Here is a 25,393-nt window from a genome sequence, read left to right on the forward strand (position 1 = left end):
AAAAGGAATTAAAGGAGCGACTCCAAAAAGTTAACACTGATTAGGTTAATCTGGGTAATAGAATTAGGGGTGACTTTGACCTTCTTTCTCCTTCTCTGTAGTTTCTATTTAAAAAATGTGTTATTTAGCATATTGGTTATTTAGGAAAGAAAAATCCACGCCAGGGCTTCTGGAATCTGAGTACCAAGTGTTAGATTAAGAGTGTCTTTTCCCATTGTAGGGTCGTTGAAGGGTGATTTACACAAGTGTGAGGGTCTTGACCCAGCTCTGTCTCTGCCTACCTTCTTGTCCAGCTGTCCGTGGTTACCAGCTGGGGTAACCTGAAATCAAAGAGGCTTTCAAGAAATAGACATGGAGCTGCAACAAGTCTTCAGCATAAACCCCACATTTCAAACATGTAATTGTCCCCCATCCTCTCAGATTTCTTCTGTGGTCAACTCAGCCTTGGACCTGTACTTCCCGGAGGGCTGTGGTGTGGACATCCTTGCCAAGCTGGGGCGCTACTATGTGACCTCGGCCTTCACCTTGGCAGCCAGCATCATCGCCAAGAAGGAGGTTCTTCTGGAACAGCCTGGCAGGGAGGGTAGGTGCCAGATGGGCAGTGGAGCCCCATTCTTCCCTAAAACCAGGGACAGTGGCTGGCTGAGCCTGGTCTGATTTTAAGGGGTGGGGGAATCTGGAAAATGGGTCCTTGCTTTAGGGAAATTTACAATCAAGTCTCCTCACCCCAAGACACTCTTTAGCATCTCTTTTTTTTCCTATGCATGTTTATATTTTATGAAGATTGAGATCAAAGCAACCTTAGGGAGAATAGATGCTTTGTTAACCCTATTGTACAAGTGAAGAAATTGAGAGCCAGAGAGAATACAAGTGAATTGCTTGATTACTAGTAAGTGGTAAAGCCTGCATCTCACCCCTTGTTTGTCTTCTCTCCAAAGTACAGGCTCTTACTCACCCTACTGCTTCTCACAACATATTGAAAGTAATTAATGACAACTTATATTTGTCTAAGCCCACTTTATAGACGACAGAACGTAGGCATGGAGAGGTTGAGTCACTAGCCCAAGGTCACACAGCTGTTAAGGGGCAGTGCCAGGGTTCAAGTCCAGGCTGGGCTGACTCAAGGCTCCTCTGTCCACACTGCCAACATCAGCGCTCTTCCCTGACCTTCCAGATAGATCAGTCGTCCCAGCAGCCTCTTGAGTGAGAGGTCTGACTCTGATCTTGGGGCTTTTTTCTCTGCTCTGGGACCCCCAGGCAGGAGAGCCTGACGTCAGTGTGCTCTTCCTCGGAGAGGGGTGGTGGGCTCCAGGTGGAAGGTCTTGTGTGTGTGTGTGTGTGTGTGTGTGTGTGTAGGGGTGGAATTCTGGCCTCCTTTACACATCTGGGGGATTATACTTTCTAGTCCAGCAGGGAGACCTGGCTTCTGATTCCAGCTCATGCACTGCCCCATCGTGTGCCTCTGAGCAGGTGGCTTAACCTCTTGGGGTCTTGAGTTTGGGTGGGCTGCTCTTCTGCCTTTGCAGGGGCATTGAGGGGCTCAGATGCAGTCAGGGAGTGTGTCCTGGGCAGGGTTGCTCAGCTGCAAGGTGTTTCCAACACAGGAGCGAACCTCCTCTCACAGGAGGAGGCTGGCCACCTCATAGCTGAGGAAGGGGCAGCCCTCTTGCTTCAGTAGCTTGTCCCCTTGCTGAGCCCGCCATAGTTCCAATCCCTTATGTGCTGCTTGTGCTGCCCCGCCCCCTCCCCTCCCTGCAGAGGAAAATGGTTCCGCCCCCAAGACCATCCTGTACCAACTCGGTGAGGGCGAGTATGGAATCTTCAACTCAGTCCTGTTTGACAACACCTGCCCTACCCCCATCCTGCAGAAGGTGAGCCTACCCCACTGGGCCTGTTTTCAATTGGGTGGGTGCATTTCAATAACATTTGTGTGTGTGTATTGTTATCTAATTTTAAAAAAGTAAAACATTCATTGTGGAAAACAGACCATAAGAATAAAGAACGTTATCACCCATAATTCCATCACAGAGATAGACTCTTTGAACATTAGATTTCTTTTCAATCTTTTAAAAAATGTATTATACTTTTTCCCATAAAGTTGGGATCATATCCATTTGTAACCTGATTTTTTCTTTCCACTTAGTATGGGGTGTAGCTCTTTGCATGCCATTAACCAATCTTTGACAACACGCTTCTTGATGACTACAAATATTTTAGCCCATCTAACTCTAGTGATTGTCCATTTGGTTTCCTGTTTTTGAGCTGTGTGGGTCTATCTTGACATCCATCTCTGATCACTGCTCTGGGGTAAATTCCTAGAAGTAAAAATTCATCTTTAATGAGTTTTCCATGTTAACAAAGGAATAGGAATAGACAGAACATTCCTTCTAGTCTGCAGAATCCAGCCCAGGGCCTCTGGCAGCTTTAGCGGGCGTTGTCAAGAGGGGAAAGAAAATCAGACACACTTGTAAGATTTTCACATCTCCAGGCCTTTGTGTGGTCTTGCTTTGGGAAGGAAACTTAAGTGCCTAACTAGTACCTAGACCATCGTGAGCTTTCAATATGTGTTTTTGTTTTTCTTTCCGTTTCCATGCTGACTAGTTTTTCCAGAGGCAATCAGACGTTAGCTCCTCTTTGTAGTTCTTCCTGCCTCTCCTCTACTACTGGCAGAGGGAGCCCCTCTCTCCTCCAGGCGCCCCTACCCTACCCGCGACTTGATGGATATTCATTCCATAGCTGCCTTGTCTGAGTAAGCCTTCCCGATGTGCTCAGGAATTCAGTTTTCTACGGTGATGCACTAGCATTCCCTGCATTCCTGTGGTCTCCCGCATCCTACCACACACAGGAAGCACCAGGTCTGGGCCAGCCAAGCCCCAGGCTACACAGCAGGCAGCAGCTGCTTCCCAGTTACTCTCCCTTCCAGTCGCCCACCCAGTCCCGGTTCGGTTCCGCTCCCTTCTTTCTGTTGCAGGCCGTTCCTGGCCCACTCCCCATTCCCTTCATCAGCTCCTCAGATGAGGGGGCGGGGCTGTAGTCCCAGCCCAGCCCCATACCTGCTCCAGGCACTCTGGCTGATCAGTCTCTAGTTGGTGTTCCTGACTTGGGCACCAGGATGGTACTGACCCTCTCTGTGGCCTGTGCTGTTCCTCCTCTGGTGGGTGCTGAGGTTTCTTCTTCAGGCTGTCAACCACTTAGGAGTCCTGCCACGTGACCATACCCAGGGTGGGGCCCGCGGTGTGGCCGTGGAGACAGACACCGGTGTAGGTGACAGCACACATAGTCAGTTAGCTACAGTTGTGCTGGGAGTGTGTCAGAGGGACCCAGCCTGGCCAGGGGTACCTTCACTTTCTTCCCCAAGGAAGGTGCCCCTCACTTGCCAGGATGGCAGCTTTGTACCCTGCTCTTCGTGCCCAGGCACTTTGTTTTTGGACCTCAGGGAGAAAAACTCATTTTAAACATAATCCTTGGTTCAGGGTTTTCTTCTCATCATTGGCATATGCATGGCTCCTTTTTGTTTCTTTTCTTTTCTTTTTAAAAAGTGCAACAAATATTTGAGTACCCTCCACATGCAAGGCATTGTGCTGAGGTCTGCAGAAGACAGTAAGTGAGGAATAATTGCCTGTGTCTTGCAAATACAATCCCGCTGGGTAGAAACGTGTGTGTGTGTGTGTGTGTGTGTGTGTGTGTGAGAGAGAGAGAGAGAGAGAGAGAGAGAGAGAGAGAGTAGTACACAAACTACAACAGTGTCATGAGAAGAGTACAAAAACTACAGAACAGGGCTTCCCTGGTGGCGCAGTGGTTGAGAGTCCGCCTGCCGATGCAGGGGACATGGGTTCATGCCCTGGTCCGGGAAGATCCCACATGCCGCGGAGCGGCTGGGCCCGTGAGCCATGGCCGCTGAGCCTGCGCGTCCAGAGCCTGTGCTCCACAGCGGGAGAGGCCACAGCAGTGAGAGGCCCACATACAGCAAAAAAAAAAAAAAACTACAGAACAAATGTTATTGAACTTTTTTCAAAAATATTTTAGTAGTTGTCACTAAAAGATAAGGACTTAAAAAAAGAACACAGTAACATCACCAAACTAAAAAATGAGCAGTTCCATAGTATCCCCTGTCATCTAGTTAGTGTTCAGATCTCCCCTCATAAATGGTTTATGTAGTTGATTTTATAGATGAGAAAACTGAGGCATAGGGTGGTGAAGCAACTGACTCAAAAGTCATACAGTTGATAAAGGAATAAACTGTAGACCCTTGGGGGCAGAGTTCATGTCTTATTCACCTTTGACTACCTGTCTGCTGCCAAAGAACAAGCTCTTGACTATTGATACTTTCCTATAAAATCACCGCCTCCTTGTAAACTCTCGCCATTGTTGGGCATTTGGGCATTGCTCATTTTTGTTTCTTCTTATTCATGTTTCTATGAGTACTCCCTCTGCCTAGGATGCTCTTTGTTAGTCTCTTTGCATGCTGCCTCAATGCACATGCTTAAAGTAGATTCCCTTTTAAAAACTATCTTCTTTTCTTTTTTTATACATCTTTTTTGGAGTATAATTGCTTCACAATGCTGTGTTAGTTTCTGTTGTACAATAAAGTGAATCAGCCGTATGCATACATATATCCCCATATCCCCTCCCTCTAGAGCTTCCCTCCCACTCTCCCTATCCCACCCCTCTAGGTCGTTGCAAAGCACTGAGCTGATCTCCCTGTGCTATGCGGCTGCTTCCCACTAGCCATCCATTTTACATTTGGTAGTGTATATATGTCCATGCTTCTCTCACTTCGCCCCAGCTTCCCCCTCCCCCACCCCCGTCTCTGGAATAGGACTACCAGGTAAAATGATTTGAGCATTTTTATACCTCTTGATACGTATTGTCAGATTGTTTTCCTCAAAGCTTGGACCAATATTTATTGTTACCATTTGTACCATTTCACAATAAGCTCACCAGCATTATGTGCTGTGACCATTTTCTTTTTTCTATTTTTTCTTTTTATTTAAAAAATTAAAAAAATTTTTGGCTGTGTTGGATCTTTGTTGCTGTGCAGGCTTTCTCTAGTTGCGGCGAGCGGGGGCTACTCTTCGTTGCGGTGCCCGGGCTTCTCATTGTGGTGGCTTCTCTTGTTGCGGAGCACGGGCTCTAGGCGCGCAGGCTTCAGTAGTTGCAGCACTTGGGCTCAGTAGTTGCAGCGCGTGGGCTCTAGGGCACGCGGGCTTCAGTAGTTGTGGTGCGTGGGCTCGGTAGCTGTGGCTTGTGGGCTCTAGAGCGCAGGCTCAGTAGTTGTTGCGCACGGACTTGGTTGCTTCATGGCATGTGGTATCTTCCCAGACCCGGGATCGAACCAGAGTCCCCTGCATTGGCAGGCGGATTCTTAAGCACTGCGCCACCAGGGAAGTCCATGACCTTTTTCTGTTGGCTAACTTATCTGAAATGGTATATACCTCAATATTTCTTTCATTCTTGTTTCTTTGACGAGGATAAGGCTTTTTTTTGGGGGTTTATTTTATTTCCTTTGATGTCAATGTCTTTTTTTTTAAGTGATCTATTTTTTAAAAAATAAATAAATTTATTTATCTATTTATTTTTGGCTATGTTGGGTCTTCCTTGCTGCGTGGGCTTTCTCTAGTTGCGGCGAGTGGGGAGTACTCTTGGTTGCGGCGTGTGAGCTTCTCATTGTGGTGGCTTCTCTTGTTGCAGAGCGTGGGCTCTAGGTGCGCGGGCTTCAGTAGTTGTGGCATACGGGCTCAGTAGTTGTGGCTTGCAGGCTCTAGAGCGTAGGCTCAGTAGTTGTGGCACACAACTTAGTTTAGTTAGTTGCTCCACGGCATGTGGGAGCTTCCCAGACCAGGGATTGAACCCGTGTCCCCTGCATTGGCAGGTGGATTCTTAACCACTGCACCACCAGGGAAGTCCTGTCAATATATTTTTATATCCTCTGTTTGCCTAATATTGGAGGTCTTAAAGTTTTTTTTCTTGCAAATGAAGATGAGCCTGCATATGCATGTGTGTATGTATTTAATATAATATTTGATACATATATTTTTTCTTAATCTGATGGTTTATTATTTTAGTTTTGTGATTCTTTGTTATTCTTTCATAGAAGTTTCAACACACTATCATATATCTTAACTAAGTGTGCTGTAATTAATAGTAAGGAAATTTGTCTCTAACTACTCTGCGGGTTATAGATTACCATATATATGGTGTATATATATAACAAATAGAACACTTATTGGAGAAAAATTTAGCACAAACAGTAAAATAAAATAACCCACTAATCCCACCATTCAGAGACAACTATTGTGAAAATTTACTTTCATTCCTGTTTTTTTTTTAAGTGTTATAGTGCACATTGTTTTTAACTTAAAAAAATTATATACTATGAGACATGGTTTTCTTTACTGATATGTTAGGTGGACTCTTTATTTATAAACATTTTAAATGTTCACTGAGTGGTCTAAAATGACATATATTTAGGGTATAAAGATGCAATTCAATAAATGGGTATTAGCACTTCATAAATGCAAGGTATAGTTAGGTGTGGGGAGGGACCCAGAGGGGGCAAGTACCATGGGAGTTTTACGAGAATCTTGGGAAGAAAAATTCAGGGTACAAGCTCTAGTTGCCCCACTCTGTACAGAGACACCCCCCCTTGCCAAGATTGGGCTTTCTTACTTGTCATTGTATTTTATTCTAATTATTTATGGTTTAAAAAGTGTGAATCCGTATGGAATATATTGTAGTAGTACTTGTCAGGTCTGGATCTGGTTAGTTCTTGTCTTAAAAATTCTTAAGTAATGATTTCTAACCCTTTTTTGTTTTATTTCTGCTTTTCCATACTGTACATTAATTTCATTTTTTTTCAATGATCTCTAGTTTTTATCTCATTCTTTTGACAACAGCTTTGTGCTATGTTTAGAAAACTGGTAGGGTGCCTTCTATTTCCAGCAATGTGGTAGACTAGATACCTCAAACAGCCTCCCCACTGACAACAAAGAAAACTGTGTCCTGACTTAAGAGATAGCAGGGAATCTTCAGAGGTCAAAAAATAAGTGAAAGTAGGAATCTCCATTTCACTTAGAGTAAAAGCCAGTCAACTCACCAGCCTGAGGGATCCTTTTTAAATGTAAATCAAATCATGTCTCTTTTCTGCCTAAAACCCTTCTTTGGCTCCTGTCTCACTCCATATTAAAGCCAGAGCCCTTATAGTAGCTCCCGCAGCCCTTTGTGATCTGACCCTGTTTCCTCTCTGACCACCTCCCCCACCCTCTTCACCTTGCTCACCCCACTCTAATCATACCAGCCTCCTTGCAGTTCCTTGAACTCACCCAGCATGTTCCTGCCTCAGCATCTTTGCACCAGCTTTCCCCTCTGACTGGATCACTTCTCTTCTAGGTATCACACTGGTTCACTCCTCACCTCCTTTAGGTCCTTGCCCTAAAGGAGGCCTACCCTGACACCTTACACCTTATTTAATATTACACCTGTACCCCCCAACCTGGTCTGTTGTGTTTTAATTACTTTATAACACAGTATATAACTTCTTTATTTTGTTTTCCTCCTTCCTGCTAGACTATAAACTCCATGAGGACAAGGATCTTTGTCTATTTTGTTCACTAGTGTGTCCCAAGCACATACAACAGTGACTATTCAAATATGTGTTAAGTGAATTAATTAATCCAGAGAGAAAACCTAACTCTGAAACTGGCTTTCTCTCTGGGAGGCGTATACTGAATCCTTTTAGCACTGATCTTCAGTTTTCATAGCTGTGTGTGTTCCTAGGGACTAGTCAAGATAGAGAATATGATAGGATCCGTCACATAAATCTGGGAACCCTGAAAAAGTACATAATCATTAGTGTAAGAGAATATTAGGAAAAACTCCCACAGAGGAGGACAGCAAGAAAACTTGTCTGTTTTGATCTTATTAGTAGTTGGAAGAGAGCAAAAAAATGAGGATTTGAAACCACAAGCTGGCCTTTTCTTGGGTTTGTTGCCCAAATTCATATTAACTGTGTGGTCTGAAAAACCTCAAGCCTAGAATTCATTTTATCTTGCAGAAGCAAACACAAATTCTCTCTGGAGGAGGACTCCTCAACCTAGGCTTTTAAAAATTCTCACAGATGAAGTTCCAAGGTACATGAGATCACAATAAAAAATCACAAAACACAAAGAAACAAGTCACCATGAGGGGGAACCAGCAGAAGCAATAGACAGCAGATTCAAACCTGCAATTACTACATGTACTGGAATTATCAGATGCTAAAAATAAAAATATTTACAATGTTTAAAGAAATAAGAAATTGAAAGTATGACCCCAAAGTAAGCAATATAAAAACATGAACTAACAGATTTTTAAAAGGACTAAATAGAACTTCTAGAAATGAAATATATGAAAATTGAACTTATACACAGGGTAAGAAAGATATTAGAGACAGTTGAAGAGAGAATTAGGGAATGGGAAGATAGAGCTGAAGAAACTATGCAAATGTAGCACAAAGAAACAGAGATAGGAAAGAAAATAAGAAAGGCAAAAGAAGTGGTAGATAGAATGAGAAGGCATAATGTCTAATCATAGTTTCAGGAAGAGACTGTATCAGGATACAGAAACGAGACAAGTAATTTGAACAGGGGAATTTTAATATAAATAATTGCTAACTTTAAAGATGGTTAATTACTAATAAGGATAAAAGCAGTTACTACCCCTGGTAAGGGAGAGTGAAAAAGGAAGAAACTTAGAGGAGGGCTTCTCCCTCCAAGGCTGAGACTGAAACCTTTAAAGAGAGGCTGTGGCTATTACAAGGATGTGCAGCCTACCAGTGGCAAAGAAACTTTCAGAGGGTTCCCAACACAACTGCATCACAGAAGCAGCCTGCTGTGGAGTGGAGGGAAGCTTGTTGGACTGTGCAGGCCAAAGTTGAACTGTGGGGGCCACTGAAGTGAATGCAGCCAGACCCTCATACCCTGAACCAGAGGTGGCCACACAGAAAACATCAGACTAAAAGGAGGAAAGTCCCTTCTTCCTGACCTGTTCTTGCAGTGTCTTTCCAGCAACTTCTATTGACAAAGCCTAACATAGAGATGGATAGTAAAGAAGAAATGTCTTACTCCAGCATCACAAACCAGGGCAAAGAAGGGTGGATTTGGAGCTGAGAGGCAAGATAAATAAATTAAAATTAAAAAAATTAATAGCTGGCAGACAGTTAATAAAATGAAAGGGAGGAACACTTATTCTTAGATTTGGGAAATCCAACACATTCCAAGTATGTTACCTAAAAATAAATCCATACCTAGACAACATATTAGTGACACTGAATACCAAAGACAAGGGGAAGATCATAAAACTAGTGAGAGAAATGAGACAGATAGAAGAATACCTGTAGAAGAATGTTAATTAGACTTACAGCTTATTTTTCTCCTGTAACAATGGAAGGCAGAAGATAGTGGAATAGCAGCTTCAATCTATCAACCTAGAATTTTATATCCAGCAAAATTGTTTTTCAAGAATGAGTATGAAACATAGGCATTTTCCGACAAGCAAATACTGAGAGATAGATCTTCACTAAAGGAAATTCTAAAGGATATATTTCAGACATAAGGAAAATTATCCAGATGGATGGTCTGAGTTGCAGGAATGAATGATGAGCAAAGGTAGGTAAATATGCGGGCATATTTAAAGGATCACTGACTGGCACCAGCATCACCACCACCACCAATTATGTGACTAGAACAAGACACTGAAGTTTATTTTACTCTTACGCAACTGTCTGGATGCAGGCAATTCAGAGCTGGTATAGTGGTTTCATATTCACATGGAACCATATGGCTTTTAGTTGTACCTGTTTCTAGGTGTTGCCCCCATCTTGGTAGGTGCAATTTGAAGCTCCAGCCATTATAGGAAATAAGAGAAGTCCCTCTGCCAGTTGTCTTTCAAGGAAATTTCCTGAAAGTACTTATGCTTTCATCTTATGGCCATAACTACCTGCAAGGGAAGTTGAGAAATATAGTCTTTATTCTAGGTGGACATGTGCCCAGCAAACATTGAAGATTGGAATTGCTGGGGGTAGGCAACTAGCAGCCTCTGTCACAAATAAGATAGACTAAAACACTGGATAGCAACAGAATGTAAGTTGGGAGGTAGAGTGACCAAGTTGGTCTTCTAAGATTTTGAATTGTTTGAGCAGAAGGTAAAGATATCGATTAATTTTAGACTTTATGTTAGGTATGCATGTTAAAATGTAAATGTCTAGAGTACCCACTAAAATAGTAGAAGTTTATTAAAATAGTTTGGTTTGGAGAGTGGCATAAACACATAGACCAGCAAAACATAGTTGAGAGCGCAAAAAAGATCCACATATATCAGGAAACATGATTTGACAGCACTTGCAAAGCATATCATGCTAGACCACCTGATTGTCCATATTTTAAAAATGAAACTGGGGCCTCCCTGGTGGCGCAGTGGTTAAGAGTCCGCCTGCCGATGCAGGGGATACGGGTTCGTGCCCCGGTCTGGGAGGATCCCATATGCCGCGGAGCGGCTGGGCCCGTGAGCCATGGCCGCTGGGCCTGCGCATCCGGAGCCTGTGCTCCGCAACGGGAGAGGCCACAACAGTGAGAGGCGCGCATACCGCAAAAAAAAAAAAAAAAAAAAAAAAGAAACTGGATCCCTATCTTACACCATACATATATATAAATTCCAGAGACCAATATAGGGGAGTATCTGTTTGGCCTTGAAATAGGAAAAAACAGTGAAGAATATCTTTAAAACCAAAAAGGAAGACTGATGTTTGTCTACATTAAAATGAAGAGCTTCTGCTCATCTGTTAGTGAAAGGAAGGAGGCAATCATAAGGTGAGAGAAAAATACTGAAGCACATATATAATTGATAAGGGATTAGTAGAGAGAATATATGAAGGATTCTTGAAACAGAGACAAATAAGAATCTTACGAAAATAAGGGGGAAAAAGTGAAGCAGAAAGCAACAGAAATAGAGGCAAAAGACTTTAACAGGCAGTTCACAGAAGAGGAAAGCCAAATAGAAAATGCAGAGGTGCTCAGCCTCATTGGTAATCAAGGAAATGCAAAGTAAAAGGAAAACAAGATACATCTTCTACCAACTAGATTAGAAAAAAATTAAAAGCATGACAATATCAAGTGTTGGTGGCATATAGAGAGTTGGATCTCTTAGATACTGCTAGGTGGAGTTGGTATTTCTACTTTGGGAAACAAGCTGGCATTATTTAGGTAAAGTTAGACATGTGTATACTCTCCCAGCAAGTTCCTAGGTATATATTGCATAGAAACTCTGGGCATGTGTATTTGAAGAGATGTCAGAATGTTCACAGGAGCAATTTATATAATACAAAACATTGGAAACAACCTTAATGTTGTCTTGATGCTGGGTAATAATCAAATAAATTACAGTGTATTCCATACAATGAATTCTATGCAGCTTATTGTGAATTATATCTACATGCATCAGTTGGATGAATCTTGGGAATGTAAGTTTCAAATAAACAAAAAAGCAAGTTGCAGAGATTACATACCCTATATTTCCAATCATATACATTTAAAAAAGTTCAAAATCAAATTCTAAATTGTTTAGGGTTAGGTATACTCATGGAAAAGAAACTAAAGCAAAAGAATAATGAAAACAAAATTCCAGATAATGGTTACCTCTGGAGGGGTTTGGGAAGGGACATGTCATTGGGATGGGGATTTCAAAGATAAAGGAAATGTTCTATTTCTTTAGCTGGGCAGTGGGTACTACACAGATATTCATTTTATCATTATTCTTTTTATTTTACACATGATACAAATGTCCTTTTGTATGAATTAAACATTTAGCAAAAAATTGAGTCTGTCACTGCTACTTATTAATATCCTGTGATAGGCTCATGTTTATTTTTTGTCATATTGTTTCTAACGTTTAGAAAAATATCCTGGGAGTTTTAATTAGTCGCAGCATATTTAATCTATCTATTAAATTGGAGAGAATTCTCTTTTTTGCTTTACTAAGTTTTTCTAGCTAGGAGAGGGTAGAGCTCTTGTATTTTATCTCTCCTTTTAAGGTTTTATTATTTTCTTTGAATAAGTATTATTGTGGCCCAAGTACATCCCTGAGTTTAGTAATGCTTTCATTACTGTCGTGAGTGAAGATGGTCCCCTGCGTGTTTGAGCTGAGACACTGGCTTGCATGCTGAAACTGAGTTCCTCTAGTAACTACCTCTCTCCCCTTTTTTTTCCAGGTGGGCAAGTGTTATCTGCAATGTGATATTTTATTTCTTTATTTTCTCTATATTGTTTATTTTTTCCCTGCTAGCTATTGCCAGCATTTCTCCTGCTATATAAAATAGAAATGATGACAGAAAGCTTCAAACTTGGAGTCAGAAGATGTGGGTCTGAGTCCTGGCTCTGCCATACAGTAGCTGAGTAACATTAGGCAAATTACTTAACCTCTCTGGGCCCTGTTTCTCTCGTTTCTTCATCTGGAAAATGAGGGGGCTTAACTTTAATTACTAAGGTTGCTTCTAGTTCTGAAATGAAGCCATTCTAGTGTATCCCCATTAAGTTAGAGTTGGCTCCTTATTTTAAATAGTTTCTCTTCGTTGTGGGGTTTAGTTTTGTCTGTAGTTTTAATCAAGAAGAGATGCTATAGGCTATTGAATGCCATGTTGACATGTATTGGGAAAATTAAATTTGAATTGTAGATCTATATTTTCCATATTACGATGAAGCCAGTGATTGCCTTGCTCATATCATCCCTGCCTTCCATTTAGAGACAAATTATCTGATCATTGAAAGTGTTTCTTTGAATATGAGTGTGGATTTGATTACCTAGGGATTCGTTTTGGATTTTTGCCTATATGTTCACAAGTGAGATTTTGATCATAGGCTTTCATTCTGTTTCCTCTTTTTCCTTTTTGTGTGCAGCCCTTGCTCATCCCATTTTTCTCCCTTTGAAAATATTTCTGTACACTTTATGCAGTATAGGAGTTAATTGATTTATTCTTTAAAAGTTGGGGAACTATTTAGGGATTCCATCAAAGCCATGTGCCATTCTAAATGTTTCACCTTGTTTCATCTGTGGATCTGCTCACCTATTGGGCCTCTTTGAGGAAAGCAGCCATTCAGGTGCAGCTAGGAGGCACCTTGTCTGGGACCACCTGGAGTTCTGCTGCTAACCCCCTCCAGAACCTGGAGCAGGTCATTTCTTCTGAGTTTTCTCATCTGTAACAGGGGAATTGCAACTGCCTCCCAGATGAGGTGTGAAGTAGTGGTGGGCACGCTTTGTAAAGTAGGAACCCCCTGCCCTCTCTCTCAGAGGGGGCCCTAGTAGCAGACTGGGCATCTTATATTTTTACAGGTGCCTGTCCATTTCCATTCAGTTTTCTGACTCATAAATAGAGCTGAGACTTACAAGCCTGTCCCCACATGCTTTTGGAACATTTATTTTGCATATTCCTTTTTTGTTTCCTTTTTTTTTAAGGTTTTAAATGATAATTGCATTATTTCCTGTGAAGTTTAAAAATCTTTCTTTTCCACCCATTTTTAAATTTATACCACTACTAAGAAGTGAGAGAACTCTGATTATAACTCAAGAGTTCCTTTTTATTTTATTGTGGAAGAATCTTTGGAACCTATTTTCTTAAGGATCCTCATGGATACAATTATATAGCATTTCCTCTCACAATTCTTTAAAAGTTAGCTTATTTTTTTTGTTTTTTTGTTTTAATTTTTTTTAAAATTATTTATTTGGCTGCGTTTGGTCTTTGTTGCTGCGCGCGGGTGAGCGGGGGCTACTCTTTGTTGCGGTGCGTGGGCTTCTCATTGCGGTGGCTTCTCTTGTTGCGGAGCACAGGCTCTAGGCGTGCGGGCTTCAGTAGTTGTGGCATGTGGGCTCAGTGGTTGTGGCTCGCGGGCTCTAGAGCACAGGCTCAGTAGTTGTGACACATGGGCTTAGTTGCTCTGTGGCATGTGGGATCTTCCCGGACCAGGGCTCGAACCCGTGACCCCTGCATTGGCAGGTGGATTCTTAACCACTGCGCCACCATGGAAGTCTCTAGCTTATTGTTTTTTAACAACTGGAGCTAAGGGAAATAATTCAAAGCAACTAAGATGAATTTTACTCATTAACGAAGCTGGTGAACAAGCTTGTTAAGTTATATGAACAAGGATATATTGGTTTGTCTCGCTTTCCTAGAATGTGAGCTTCATGAGCACAGGAACTTTGTTTTTTTGTGTGTGTGTTCACTGATGCATCTGCAGCTCCTAGATCAGAGCCTGGCATATAGTAGGTGCTTAATAAGTTCCTATTGAATGAATTAATGAGTATAGGATAGTTCTCATGTTTGATTTTAATAACGTGCATGTTTTTCTTTATTAATGAGACAGTGGCTTATGCATTAACTTTTTGTCAACTATGAGTATTATTTCTGCTTATGGCACTCTTCTCAGTCTGACTCATTCCTGCTCCTGGCTGAGGTACTGAAACACCTTTCCTTCATCCTCCATTGGTTTCCTCCGCTGACTCCTTCCTTCTAGGCTCTTTGATGGCTTCCATTCGTACCTTCTTTTTCTTTCTTTTTGGCTCTTCCTCTTTCTCATCACTCATGTATTCCTTATTCATTTATTCATTCATTCACTTAAGAAATATTATTGACAAAAGCACCTACTGTATGCCAGACTGCTAGGCTTGGAGGAGATGGGGGTAAACAAGACTGTCGTGATCTCTGGACTCATGGAATTTATAGTCTGACAGGGAAGACAGGCCTGGGTGATACATTTCATAAATATCTAATCATAAATCATAGTACATGCTATGACGACAAAGCTTGGGGAGCCTTAGGAAAGCTTCCATGAGGAAGCTGAGATCTCAAGGAAAATTAGGAATTGGTAGGTTTGGAGCCTCAGGGAATAGCATGGGGATGGCTGGGGCTGGGGGAAGGGAAGCAGGGTTTACCTGGGGAGCCCAGAGCAGCTGGACTAACTGGAACGAGGGGCTTTCAACGGCACGATTCAGCCAGGATTCGCTCCTGTCCATCTTTCAGTCATGACTCCTCCTCTAGGACCTGCCTGGCAGGATCCCTACACTGTGACAAACTGCACTGATATCTTGGTTGTCCGCAAATGGCCTATGTTACAGATTTCTTTCCTGGATTTGGAAGTCACTTAAAAAAAATAAAAATATTATGTCATTGTTAGTTGTGTCTTTGGGTAAGTCACTTAATCTCTCAGAACTTTGGTTTCCCTGAAATGGGAGTAATTCTATCTACCCTGTGAGGTCCTCTGCGACCTCTGGCAGGTCACCCTGTGACTGTCTGTGGGAGGCCCGTCTTCCTCACCAGACTGAGAGCCCGAGGGAGGGAGGGAGGGAGGGTCTAACTCACTGGTGTGCTTCTAGCTCCTGTTACCAGGCCTGGCATGGAAGGAGGGGATCATGGAGGCCTGCATAGAAGAAGGAGCCCCAGGGCTGGGCCCAGAGGACAATCTCTGATTTGAGGGAGGGGGAAGGGCTGCAGAGGGGGGACCCATCCAGAGTCTGGAAAGCGGCAGACACACCAGTGAAGGCCCAAGCCGGGAGCTGACAGCAACACCAACAATAATAAAGATCGTGCTGACTTACTGGGCCCTTGCCATGTGCCAGACACTGTTCTACATGCTCTACCTGTACTCATTTATCCTTTCAGTAGCCCTGTGAGGTAGGTACTGTTATTATTCCCATTTTACAAATGAGCAAACTGAGGCACAGAGGGATAAAGTATCTTGCCCAAGGTCACACAGATAGCAAGTATTGGAGCCTGGATGTAAGACCAGGCACCGTGGCTTCAGGGTGTAGGAAGCAATGAATGCAGAGAAGTGGGAGGGCCGTAACTGCAGGCTCGGAGGCCCATCACGTCTTTATTCTATTGGCTCTGGGAGCCACGCAGGCTTCGGAGGGAGGGGGTGCTCGGGCTGTGCACGTATGCCCAGGAAAGCTGACCGTTGTCATCCCTCTCTCCTGCAGAAACCATCCACGGAGCAGCCCCTGTACAGCAGCAGCCTATGGGGCCCAGTGATCGATGGCTGTGACTGCATCGCCGAGGGCCTGTGGCTGCCACAACTACATGTAGGGGACTGGCTGGTCTTTGAGAACATGGGCGCCTACACCGTGGGCATGGGTTCCTTCCTCGGGGGAGCCCAGACCTGCCGCATCACCTATGCCATGTCCCGGGTGGCCTGGTAAGGGGGCCCTGCTGGGAAATGGAGTGGGGGGAGAAGGGAGCAGCCTGGGCAGAAGCAATAAGGGGAACCCCAGCTTTGGGTCCGTGCTCCTGTGTAACCCAATGTGACAAGTAGCTCTTGGCTGCTGATTCCAAGTGAGGCCTGTGCTTGGCTGTGGCCATGAATGAGACTGAGCTTCCCTTGAGGAGCTCAGAGTCCTGTGAGAGACACAGAAGCAGACAGACACTCCTGATAATGCAGCGCTGGAGGGAGGTGGGGCAGGCTCTGGAGGCTTAGAGCCCCGCCCCCATCCCAAGGCCCAGATCTCCCTCCCTGAGGAAGGAAGGATGAAGCCAAAGCCTGGTGGATGAGTGGGAGTTAGGTGGCAGGAGGGGTGGGAAGGGGGTTCCAGGCAGAAGGAACAGGGAGCGAGCATAACTTCAGGAAAGTACACGAGGTTGGTCGGGGCTGGAGAAGGAGCAGGGCTGGATCTGGGAAGGGCCTTGAAGGAAGTGGAGAGCTTTGAGCAGCAGCAAGCAGGGACTGGTTCGAAGCCTGAAAGACCACTCTAACTACTGGGTGGATTAAGGGAAGACAAGGGCAGATGTAGATAGAGCTGATCACTTGGGTGGCTGCTTTGTGACCCGGGAAAGACAAACAAAGACTCGCCTGCTCGCTGAGCTTGCCCACGGCAGGCCAGCAGTGGGATCCAGTGAGGCTAGATGGAAATAAATTCACATTTGTTGAAACTTTCTGTCAGGCCCTACATTAGGCACCTTTTGATGATTTCCTTTTACCCACACAAACAGAGGTCACTTGCTTGAGGTCACACAGCTGGTCAGTGATGAAGAGGCCCCCTCTTTGGAGGCTGGGGCAGTTGGGAGGGGCTTTTATGCTGGGCCCTCAGGAGCAAGTACAGCCTGCGTCCCCAGGGGCATGCTGGGTTCCTGAGCCACTTCCCTGCACCCCCCACCCCCACCCACCGCCGCCGGAACAGTGCTACCAAAGGCCAGGCCTGATGGGGCTCAGTATCAAAGTTGCATGTCATTTATCCAGTCAACAAACCTGTTGTTTCTACTCCCTGCAGGGGCACAGGATAGGCTGATGCCACCATTTTGACATCAGGGGTGTTTTGACAAGGCCTAAAAAGCAAAAGTAAAAAAACAATAATCGGGGCTTCCCTGGTGGCGCAGTGGTTGAGTCCACCTGCCGATGCAGGGGACATGGGGTCGTGCCCCGGTCCGGGAAGATCCCACATGCCGCGGAGCGGCTGGGCCTGTGAGCCATGGCCACTGAGCCTGCGCGTCCGGAGCCTGTGCTCCGCAGTGGGAGAGGCCACAACAGTGAGAGGCCCGCGTATCGCCAAAAAAACCAAAAAAAAACAAAAAAAAACCAATAATCACACAAACTTCCTTATCCCATCCAGGCACCATCACCAGCAACCACAGCTGGGTGAGGCTACAGGGAGTCAGATGCACTCGTTACTTAGGAACACAAAAGTTTGATGTATTGAAATGGCCATGTCAAAAAATTCCCCATATTAAAGGGGCCTCATCAAAATGTCCTACTTTAGAGTCTGGCTCTGTGCTGGGTCCTGGGGGGTAAAAGAGCATCTGAGAACGTGGTGAGCCAAGGCGCGGACCTGCATACACAGACCCTGGCATAGAGAGTGCCAAGGTCACTAGGGAGGGAGGGCCAGCGGGCTGGGGAGGGTGGACAGGGCTGCTTCTCAGGAGGCCTGATGGGTAAGGAGGGCCAGGCAAGCTGACAGGAGGGTGGTCTGGGCCAGGATGGGTAGGGGCTTCAGAGTCTAGTCCAGCCAAAGAATTTTTAGTAGCTCTGGCTGGCTGGAGTGGACTGTGGGGAAGAATAGATGAAGAAGGACCTTGGAGGCCCAGGTTGGACTTGATCTTGAAGGCAGTAGGGAGCCAGTGAGGGGTTCTAAGAAACATATCTTTCAAAACCCACTTTGAAAGATAAGGAGACAGAGGCTCAGACAGAGGGTGCCTGGCCCAGAGGACCTCCCACCTGGAAGGGAGCGGCCTGACTGGACTCTGCAAAGATACGGACTGATTTGCTGCTGAATTGCACATATCGGCAAAGAGGGAGGCCTTCCTGCAGGTGGGGGAGTAGAATAGACTGGAAGTATGAAGGGAGGGAAGGGAAGATGTAGATGGAAGGGGGAGGGTTTTGTGGGGAAGCAGAACTTGGCAGAAGTCAAGGACAGGCTGTCATGCTGCCCCTACCCCCAGGCCTCTTGACACTGAACCCAGTACTCTTTCCCTGTCCTCCTACCCAGCGTCTACTCCTCCTCACCAAGTGTTTACCATGTGCCAGCCTGCTGTTGGGGCCACTAGGCAGTGAGTAACTCAGACATATCCCCTGCCCTGCTATAGTTGGAGGAATGTCAGGGAAGCAGGCATTGAACCCTTGTTGCTATGAAGGACTACACTGGGCTGTGGGGCTCAGCGAACGGTTGATGGTGCAGGCAGAGGCCTGATGTGCACAGGCCTAGGATGAGACGTGAGCCCAAAAGATGGCTGCTGTGGCTGGCAACCAGGCAGCACTGTTGTGTGTGATGGGAGAGGCTGGCAGGGGCCAGATCTTGTGGGGCCTGACACTGGAGGGAAACCGCTGGCGACTCAAGAGCAGGGGTTTGCGTTTTGGGAAGATGAACCTGGGTCAGAATTGTCCAGAGGGGGCAAGAGCAGATCAGGGAGACTGCACTTTCCCGGCTAGAGATGGTGGTGTCAGCGGGAATGGAGAGAAGCAGGTACCTTTGAGGATGCTCAGGAACTAGGCTCAGCAGGGATCTACTGGGTGTGGGAAGAAGACAACTTGTGGCAAGAGCAGGAGCCGTTTATGAACGTGGGGAGGTAGGAGAAACAGCTTGTAGAGTTTGAGGGGAGGCAGATGCTTTTTTTAAAGTACTAAGCTTGGGATATGAAGAATGTGGGCACTGAAGTGAGCGCTGGGTTGAGTCCTAGTTCTACCACCTTCTAGGGTAGAAGAGGTGACCTTGGGCAGGTAACTCCTGAGTCTCAATTTCCTCAGAGTAAAATGGGGACGATAACGTCACCCTTACAGGGTTTTGGGAGGATACTAGTTACTGTAAGCAAAGTGCCTGGCCCAATAGTGGGCATATCAATGAATGTGGGTTCCTCTCCCTTGCGGGGGTAGACTGTGGGGGAGAAGGGAGCAGCGGAGGACGAAGGGGCAGCAGGCCTTCCCCCGCCCCTGCCCCTGGGTTCTGCAGCCCCAGTGGCGCCAGGTCTTCCAGTGCAGCGGCCAATCAGGAGTTCCTGGCCTGTGGGCCCCATGCTGGCTGCCTCCAGGGACCCCCTCTCACTTGCAGGGAAGCCCTGCGAGGACAGCTGCTGCCTGCAGAACAGGACGAGGATGCCGAGGGCACGTGCAAGCCTCTGTCCTGTGGCTGGGAGATCACAGACACCTTGTGCATGGGCCCTGTCTTCACCCCGGCGAGCATCATGTGAGCGGGGCCCGTCCCCCACTCCCCGACCGCGGAGAACCCCAGCGGGGCCGCAGAGATGCCCCTGGGAGCAGAGGGGAGGGTGGAGATCAGGAGCACCCTCTGGCCAGGACTCCGGCGCTCGCTCTGCCGGCCCCACGCTCCCGCTGCAGTGTTTCTGCCCTGTAAATAGGACCAGTCTTAACGCTCCCTGTAGTTCAAGTATGCAACATAAATCCTGTCCCTTCCAGCTGTGTCTGCCTCCTCTGCAGCGCCAGGGGCCTGGTCAGCCAGGTATGGGGGTGTTCTTGGGGTCTCCCTTGGTCTGCTTCCCACCTTTGTAAATATGAAGCAAATAAATATTTCGGTTGTTTAATATGCCAGTGGAACCCGGCAGTTCAATCCACGACGCAGCCTGAGTGAGGCCAGGGCCGAGACTTCCCCACCCTACTATGATAACCCCATGCCCTCTGCTTCGGTCCTGACCCACTGCAGTGTGGGCACCTCCCACTGGCACCCAACTTCTCTGACTCACCTCTCTCGTCTTCACAAGCTTCCATGCCTGGCTTCGTGAGGAAGGGGTAGCTGTCAGGGGCTGGGGTCGGGGTCACGGTTGTCTCCATGTGACACCGGGGCTGCAGCTCATGGCTGGTGAGGGGCTTCTGTGTGAACCCAACAGCGAGCTTAAGTCCCGGCCCAAAGTGGGGAACACTGAATATTTGACACCGCTTTTGGAAATTCATACCAAAGATAGAGAGCAAAGAGGTGGGTCCCTGGGAGGTTCTGAGGAGACCCCGTACCCTTCCTCTCCTTGCAGGTCAGCAAGGCAGTCAGAGTAATGCAACTATGTGCTGGTTGGTTTGCTTATTCAGGCAGTAATTGTTAGAACATGGTTGGCCACAGACTGCTGCCACGTCCAGTGCCAGCGGCTCTGATGCTCGTGTCTCCTCAGACACTGGCAGTTCTCTTCAGGACGTCACATTGCTAGGGTCTCAAGCTATGCAACTGGGGTGTGTGAGCCGCTTAGCAAAGGAGTTCAGATTTTAGAGTTCCCCCAGCTGCTACTGGTGACCCTAAAGATTTTTCTTCTGTAGTTAAAAAAAAATTGAGATATAATTCACATGCCTTAAAATTCACCCTTTCAAAGTGTAGAATTCGGTGGTTTTTAGTATATTCAGAGTGTGTGCAACCATCACCACCACCTAATTCTAGAACATGTTCATTACCTCAAAAAGAAACCCCATATCCACTAGCAGTCACTCCCCATTCTCCCCTCCCCCAGCCCTGGCACCCACGAATCTATTTTCCATCTCTGTGGACTTGCCTGGTCTAGACATTTCATTGCAATTGTTTTTATATCTTCACTCGAGCTTCTCACTGGGTAAGCCTAGTACAATGTGTGGGTTTTTTTCCCACACCACCAAGCAATTCTCAGACACCAGCCGGGCGTCCTACAACTCCAGTCAATTCTGACACTACCTACCTAAGAGATAGAATCAGATCCCACAGGTTAAGGGCTCAGTCCTACAAATGTGAACAACAGAGCAAGGAGTCTGAACTTAATTCTGCAGGCAGCAGGGAGCCCTATATGCTTCCGGAACAGAAGCATGACAGGGCCTTTGAGAGGATAATTGAAAGTGTATTCAAAAGGGGCCAAGGAAGACCTAGTGGGCTGGTGGTAGCGTGCACTTCCTTCACCCCCCAGCCTGTTCAAGGTGGGTCCAGCCAGGGAGCCTGAGTGGGGTCCAAGAGACACAAGTTGTCGTCTCTGTCCACCCCTGCTCAGGAGGGAGATGGTGGCTCTCCGCCCGCCCCCCGCCCCCCGCCACTCATTCCAGCTGTAAAGGGACCATACGGAAGGCAACAGGATGTGAGTTCCCAGTCAACCCTTTGCTCCATTTTAAACCCTCTTCCTGGCACCTAGGGGATGAGTAGCTAAGCCCGTGTAAACTTAACCTACAAAATTATCTGATATAGGCTCCTAACAGTCAAAGGAATCTTTTATTTATTTATTTATTTATTTTTGCGGTACGCGGGCCTCTCACTGTTGTGGCCTCTCCCGTTGCGGAGCACAGGCTCCGGACGATCAGGCTCAGGGGCCATGGCTTATGGGCCCAGCCGCTCCGCAGCATGTGGGATCCTCCCGGACCGGGGCACGAACCCGCGTCCCCTGCATCCGCAGGCGGACTCTCAATCACTGCGCCACCAGGGAAACCCATCTTTTTGGAACATGAATCTGATCTTGTCAATCCTCTGCTGAAAACCCTCCGGTGGATTCCCACTGTGATGCCAATGAAAGTTAAATTGCCTGAGATCTCCGCCCACTTTCCAACCTCATCTCCTGCCACTCTTCTCACCATGCACCGGCCTACCGGCCTCTTTTCAGTTCCTCACGTCTACTGAGTTCTTTCCTCCTTCCAGACCTTTGCCCTTGCTGTTCCCTCTGCCTAAATAGCTCTTCTTCCAGCTTCTCCAGGGCTGACTCATCCCTATCTTAAAGGGCTCACGTTAAATGTCACCTTCTCAGAAAGGCCTTTTCTGTACACCCTATTTAAAGTGGCCCCCCAGCTAATTATGTGGAGTCACACTTTACAGAAATTAGATTCTAAAGGCAGTATTTAAGGCAAGAAACACATTGTCAAAGTTGTCACTGAAAATCCCTGAGAAAGCTATCATAATGGAGGCAGTACATCATTCCTCTCTTTGTGTTCCTCTAACACACCAGGCACATTTCCTTATAACCCCAAATAGCTCCATGATCTTTCTCTCTCACACCTTCAGATCTTTGCTCACATGTTACCTTCTCAGTGAGGGCCTCCTGACCACACTCTTGAAAACTGTGATACTCCCACCCCAGTATCCCATGATCCCCTCCGTAGCCTCACCTTTTACTCCTGCACCCCACAGCTCATCATCTGACATGCATTTTACTTAGAATTAGGCTCTTAAGGGCAGAGAGATGTTTGTTTACTGCTGTGTTCCTAGTGCCTAAAGCACTGCCCACAAACAAATATTCAAATAAGTTGAACGAACCTTTCAAGTCTCAGCTTGGCTATCTCCCTTTTCTCTTACTCTCTGCCTGGATATTGCACCTCTGTGCTTTCACAGCGTGCTGCATTTACCCATATTAAAGAACTGTTGATCGCAATGTATTGTAATCTTTCTACTCATCTCCCCGCAAATCTGTTAATTCCACAAAGAGAGGGAATATTTCTCCTACTTGCCAACGTCATCTGGAGCCTGGGTTTGTGCTTAGCACAGAGTAAGTGCTTAGTGTCTTTCGAATAAACTAGTCTTGGAGGATGGCGGGTGGGGGGGTTACCCCTGAACCTCGAGGCAGGGGTATCTGGCCCCTTCTCCTCAGCTCCTGAACAGCAGCCTAGATCCTGCGAAGGGCAGGCCACTAACTGGAACGGGTTGGGGTCGCTGCAGGCTTCCAGGGTTATACCCAGGAGGGGCGCGGGTCCACACACTAGTGAGCCTTAGGTGGGGAGGCACACAGGATGTCTCAAAAGCTCTTTCTGCTCTTCCACTCAGCTGGCTGACCGTGCGGTAGGATTGCCATACAAAATATGGGACGCCCAGTTAAATCTGAATTCAGAAGACGACGGCTACTTTTTCAGTAAACGTATGACCCATGACTATTAGGGGTATCCTTATACTAAAACACTGTTGATCCCCTGAACTTCAACTTTAACTGGGCGTCCCGCATTTTAGCTGCTAAATCCGGCAACCCTACCCTGCAAGTCCCTGTCTCTCTCTGGGTTCGTTTTCCCCATCTGTGCAATGCGGGTATTCCTGTGACACTTGCCTCAGGGACTCCTCAGGCGGAGCAGACCACCCCAAGGCCGTTCCTCCGCTAAAAGGAGTCGTGTGCGAAGAGCGCTGGTCTCGGGAGAGGTTCTCGCTGGGTGAATATGAACAAGTCCCTGTCTCCAGGAGCTCACTTTTCTCATCTGAGCCTCCGAGCCTAACCGGAGTGGAGACGATGCCCTTAATCACCTCCTAGCACAACCTTACACGCTCGGCTTTCAGCCGCTTCAACTATCCGTCACACTCCCGAGTCCCGGCGCACGCGGATTTCCGGCGGCGTGACGTCACTTCCGTATCAGGGAGCCGCCCAGGCTTCGAGGCCCGTCTTCTGGCGCCCTCTGCTTGAGCGGAGGAGGACTTTACCAAACAGCGAGAAGAGACAGCCGAGTCCGTTGGCTGAAGGACGGACAGACGCCGCCCGCAGCCTCCACCAGTGGAAAATCGAACCTTCGCCATGGGCGGGCCCCCACGAGCAAGGGGTTCTGTTGGCACACAAGAGGCAGGCAAGGGGGCGACCGGGCCCCTGCCCGGCTAGAAAGGCCCGCAGTGACACCGGAACTGGGCTTCTGCCCACCAGCTACTTCCGCTTCCCCTTACAAAGTAGGAGCATCCCTGAGTAACGGGGCCAGAGAGCTGTATCGATCTTGGGAGGCTCGTCCCCAGTGTCCTCCCACTCATCCATTTCATTCCCTACAGGAGACACCCGATGAATTCACGCAGAAAATCATGGGCTTTGAAAGAATTCCTGACTTGCAGGCCAAGGTGTTTTACGTTTTAAAATAATAAAGAGTACTCACTGTGTGCCATGCCCTGCCCTCACCCTTGACTCGCACTTTTTCGTTTAATCCGCAGTAACCTGTGAAGTGGATATTATGACACAGACTCCGACTCCTCAGTGCCTGTGTTGGAATCCTGGCTCTGCCAGTTATTACCTGTGTTTTCTGTGCCACAGTTTCTGCATCTATAAAATGGAATAATACACCTACTGCATATCCTAATTCTAAGGATTAAATAAATTAACATATTTAAAGTGCTCAGAATAGCAGCTGATCTGTGGTCACCATAGGAACCACTTAGGTTATTTCCATTAATAAATTAGGAAACTGAGGCTTAGATATGACGTAACTTGTCTAGAATAGATAGTAACAAGTGGAGGCAGGTTGGGAAGCATCTCTGCCTACTCTGGAAGAACCTCTCAGTCATACTCACCCAGCCCTCTTCCTATGGAAGCCTGTGGGGACCAGAATTGCCTTTAGAGCAGCACATGTATTTATTTAGTAGGACACTATTACCAAATGACTGCTCTCTGGGCATTTAATAATGCCAGTTAAGATGGTGAGGTTCTATAACTTGTTCTATACATCTCCATTGAAGATGATGAGGCTGCAAGATCTATCTCCTGATAAATTTCATTGATATAAAAATCAGCAGAAACGAACTTCTGAACATGTCGACTTTGAGATCCAAGTGGAGATAATTATAATTTGGTGTGCTAAGTGGTGTGTTAGTGGAAAGCACAGGGTGCCAAGGGAAGTCTGATTAGGGATAGACGTAACTGCCTGCTAGAAGTTAGGATGGACTTGGCAGAAGCAATGGATGGAAGCAGAAACCTTGATGGGTGAGTAGGAGTTGGCCAGGTAGAAAAGTCTGGGGAGGTTGAGGGAAGCATTCCAAACCAGGGAAGTGGCGTGTAAAGGGATAGAAGTGCGATAATTCAGAGCTCTTTCTTAGGAACTGGAGTACAGGATGGAAGATTAGAATGAAATAGTGATTGAGGAATATTATGAAGGGTTATGTCCTAGTATCAGCAAGTTAACAGAAGTTTCTGAGAAAGGGAGAGAAGAGGTCAGCTTTGCACTTTAGGTGGCTCACTAGGAGGCAGTGATGAGGTTGTGGTAGGCAGGCTCTAAGATGT

The 25,393-nt window shown here is 46.4% G+C and overlaps 1 protein-coding gene across 5 annotated transcripts in view; it reads left to right on the plus strand.

Moving 5' to 3' along the window:
• Positions 1–24,436, plus strand: part of AZIN2 (antizyme inhibitor 2) — a 38,792-nt gene extending 14,356 nt beyond the window's left edge. For 3 of the 5 annotated variants that reach the window (XM_060089423.1, XM_060089424.1, XM_060089427.1), the window contains 4 exons: positions 421–583; positions 1,759–1,871; positions 16,000–16,214; positions 19,552–20,043. In XM_060089423.1, the coding sequence (XP_059945406.1) occupies positions 421–583; positions 1,759–1,871; positions 16,000–16,214; positions 19,552–19,690 (630 nt within the window). In that variant the 3' untranslated portion in view covers positions 19,691–20,043. Of the gene's footprint in view, positions 1–420; positions 584–1,758; positions 1,872–15,999; positions 16,215–17,622; positions 17,736–19,551; positions 20,044–24,174; positions 24,241–24,330 lie in introns of those variants that run through there. The other 2 variants (XM_060089426.1, XM_060089425.1) reach the window with 2 other exon arrangements.
• The last annotated feature ends 957 nt before the right edge of the window (positions 24,437–25,393 follow it).

The sequence above is a fragment of the Mesoplodon densirostris genome, chromosome 2 (genome assembly GCF_025265405.1).
Source record: "Mesoplodon densirostris isolate mMesDen1 chromosome 2, mMesDen1 primary haplotype, whole genome shotgun sequence".
In the NCBI taxonomy this organism is placed as follows: Eukaryota; Metazoa; Chordata; class Mammalia; order Artiodactyla; family Ziphiidae; genus Mesoplodon; species Mesoplodon densirostris.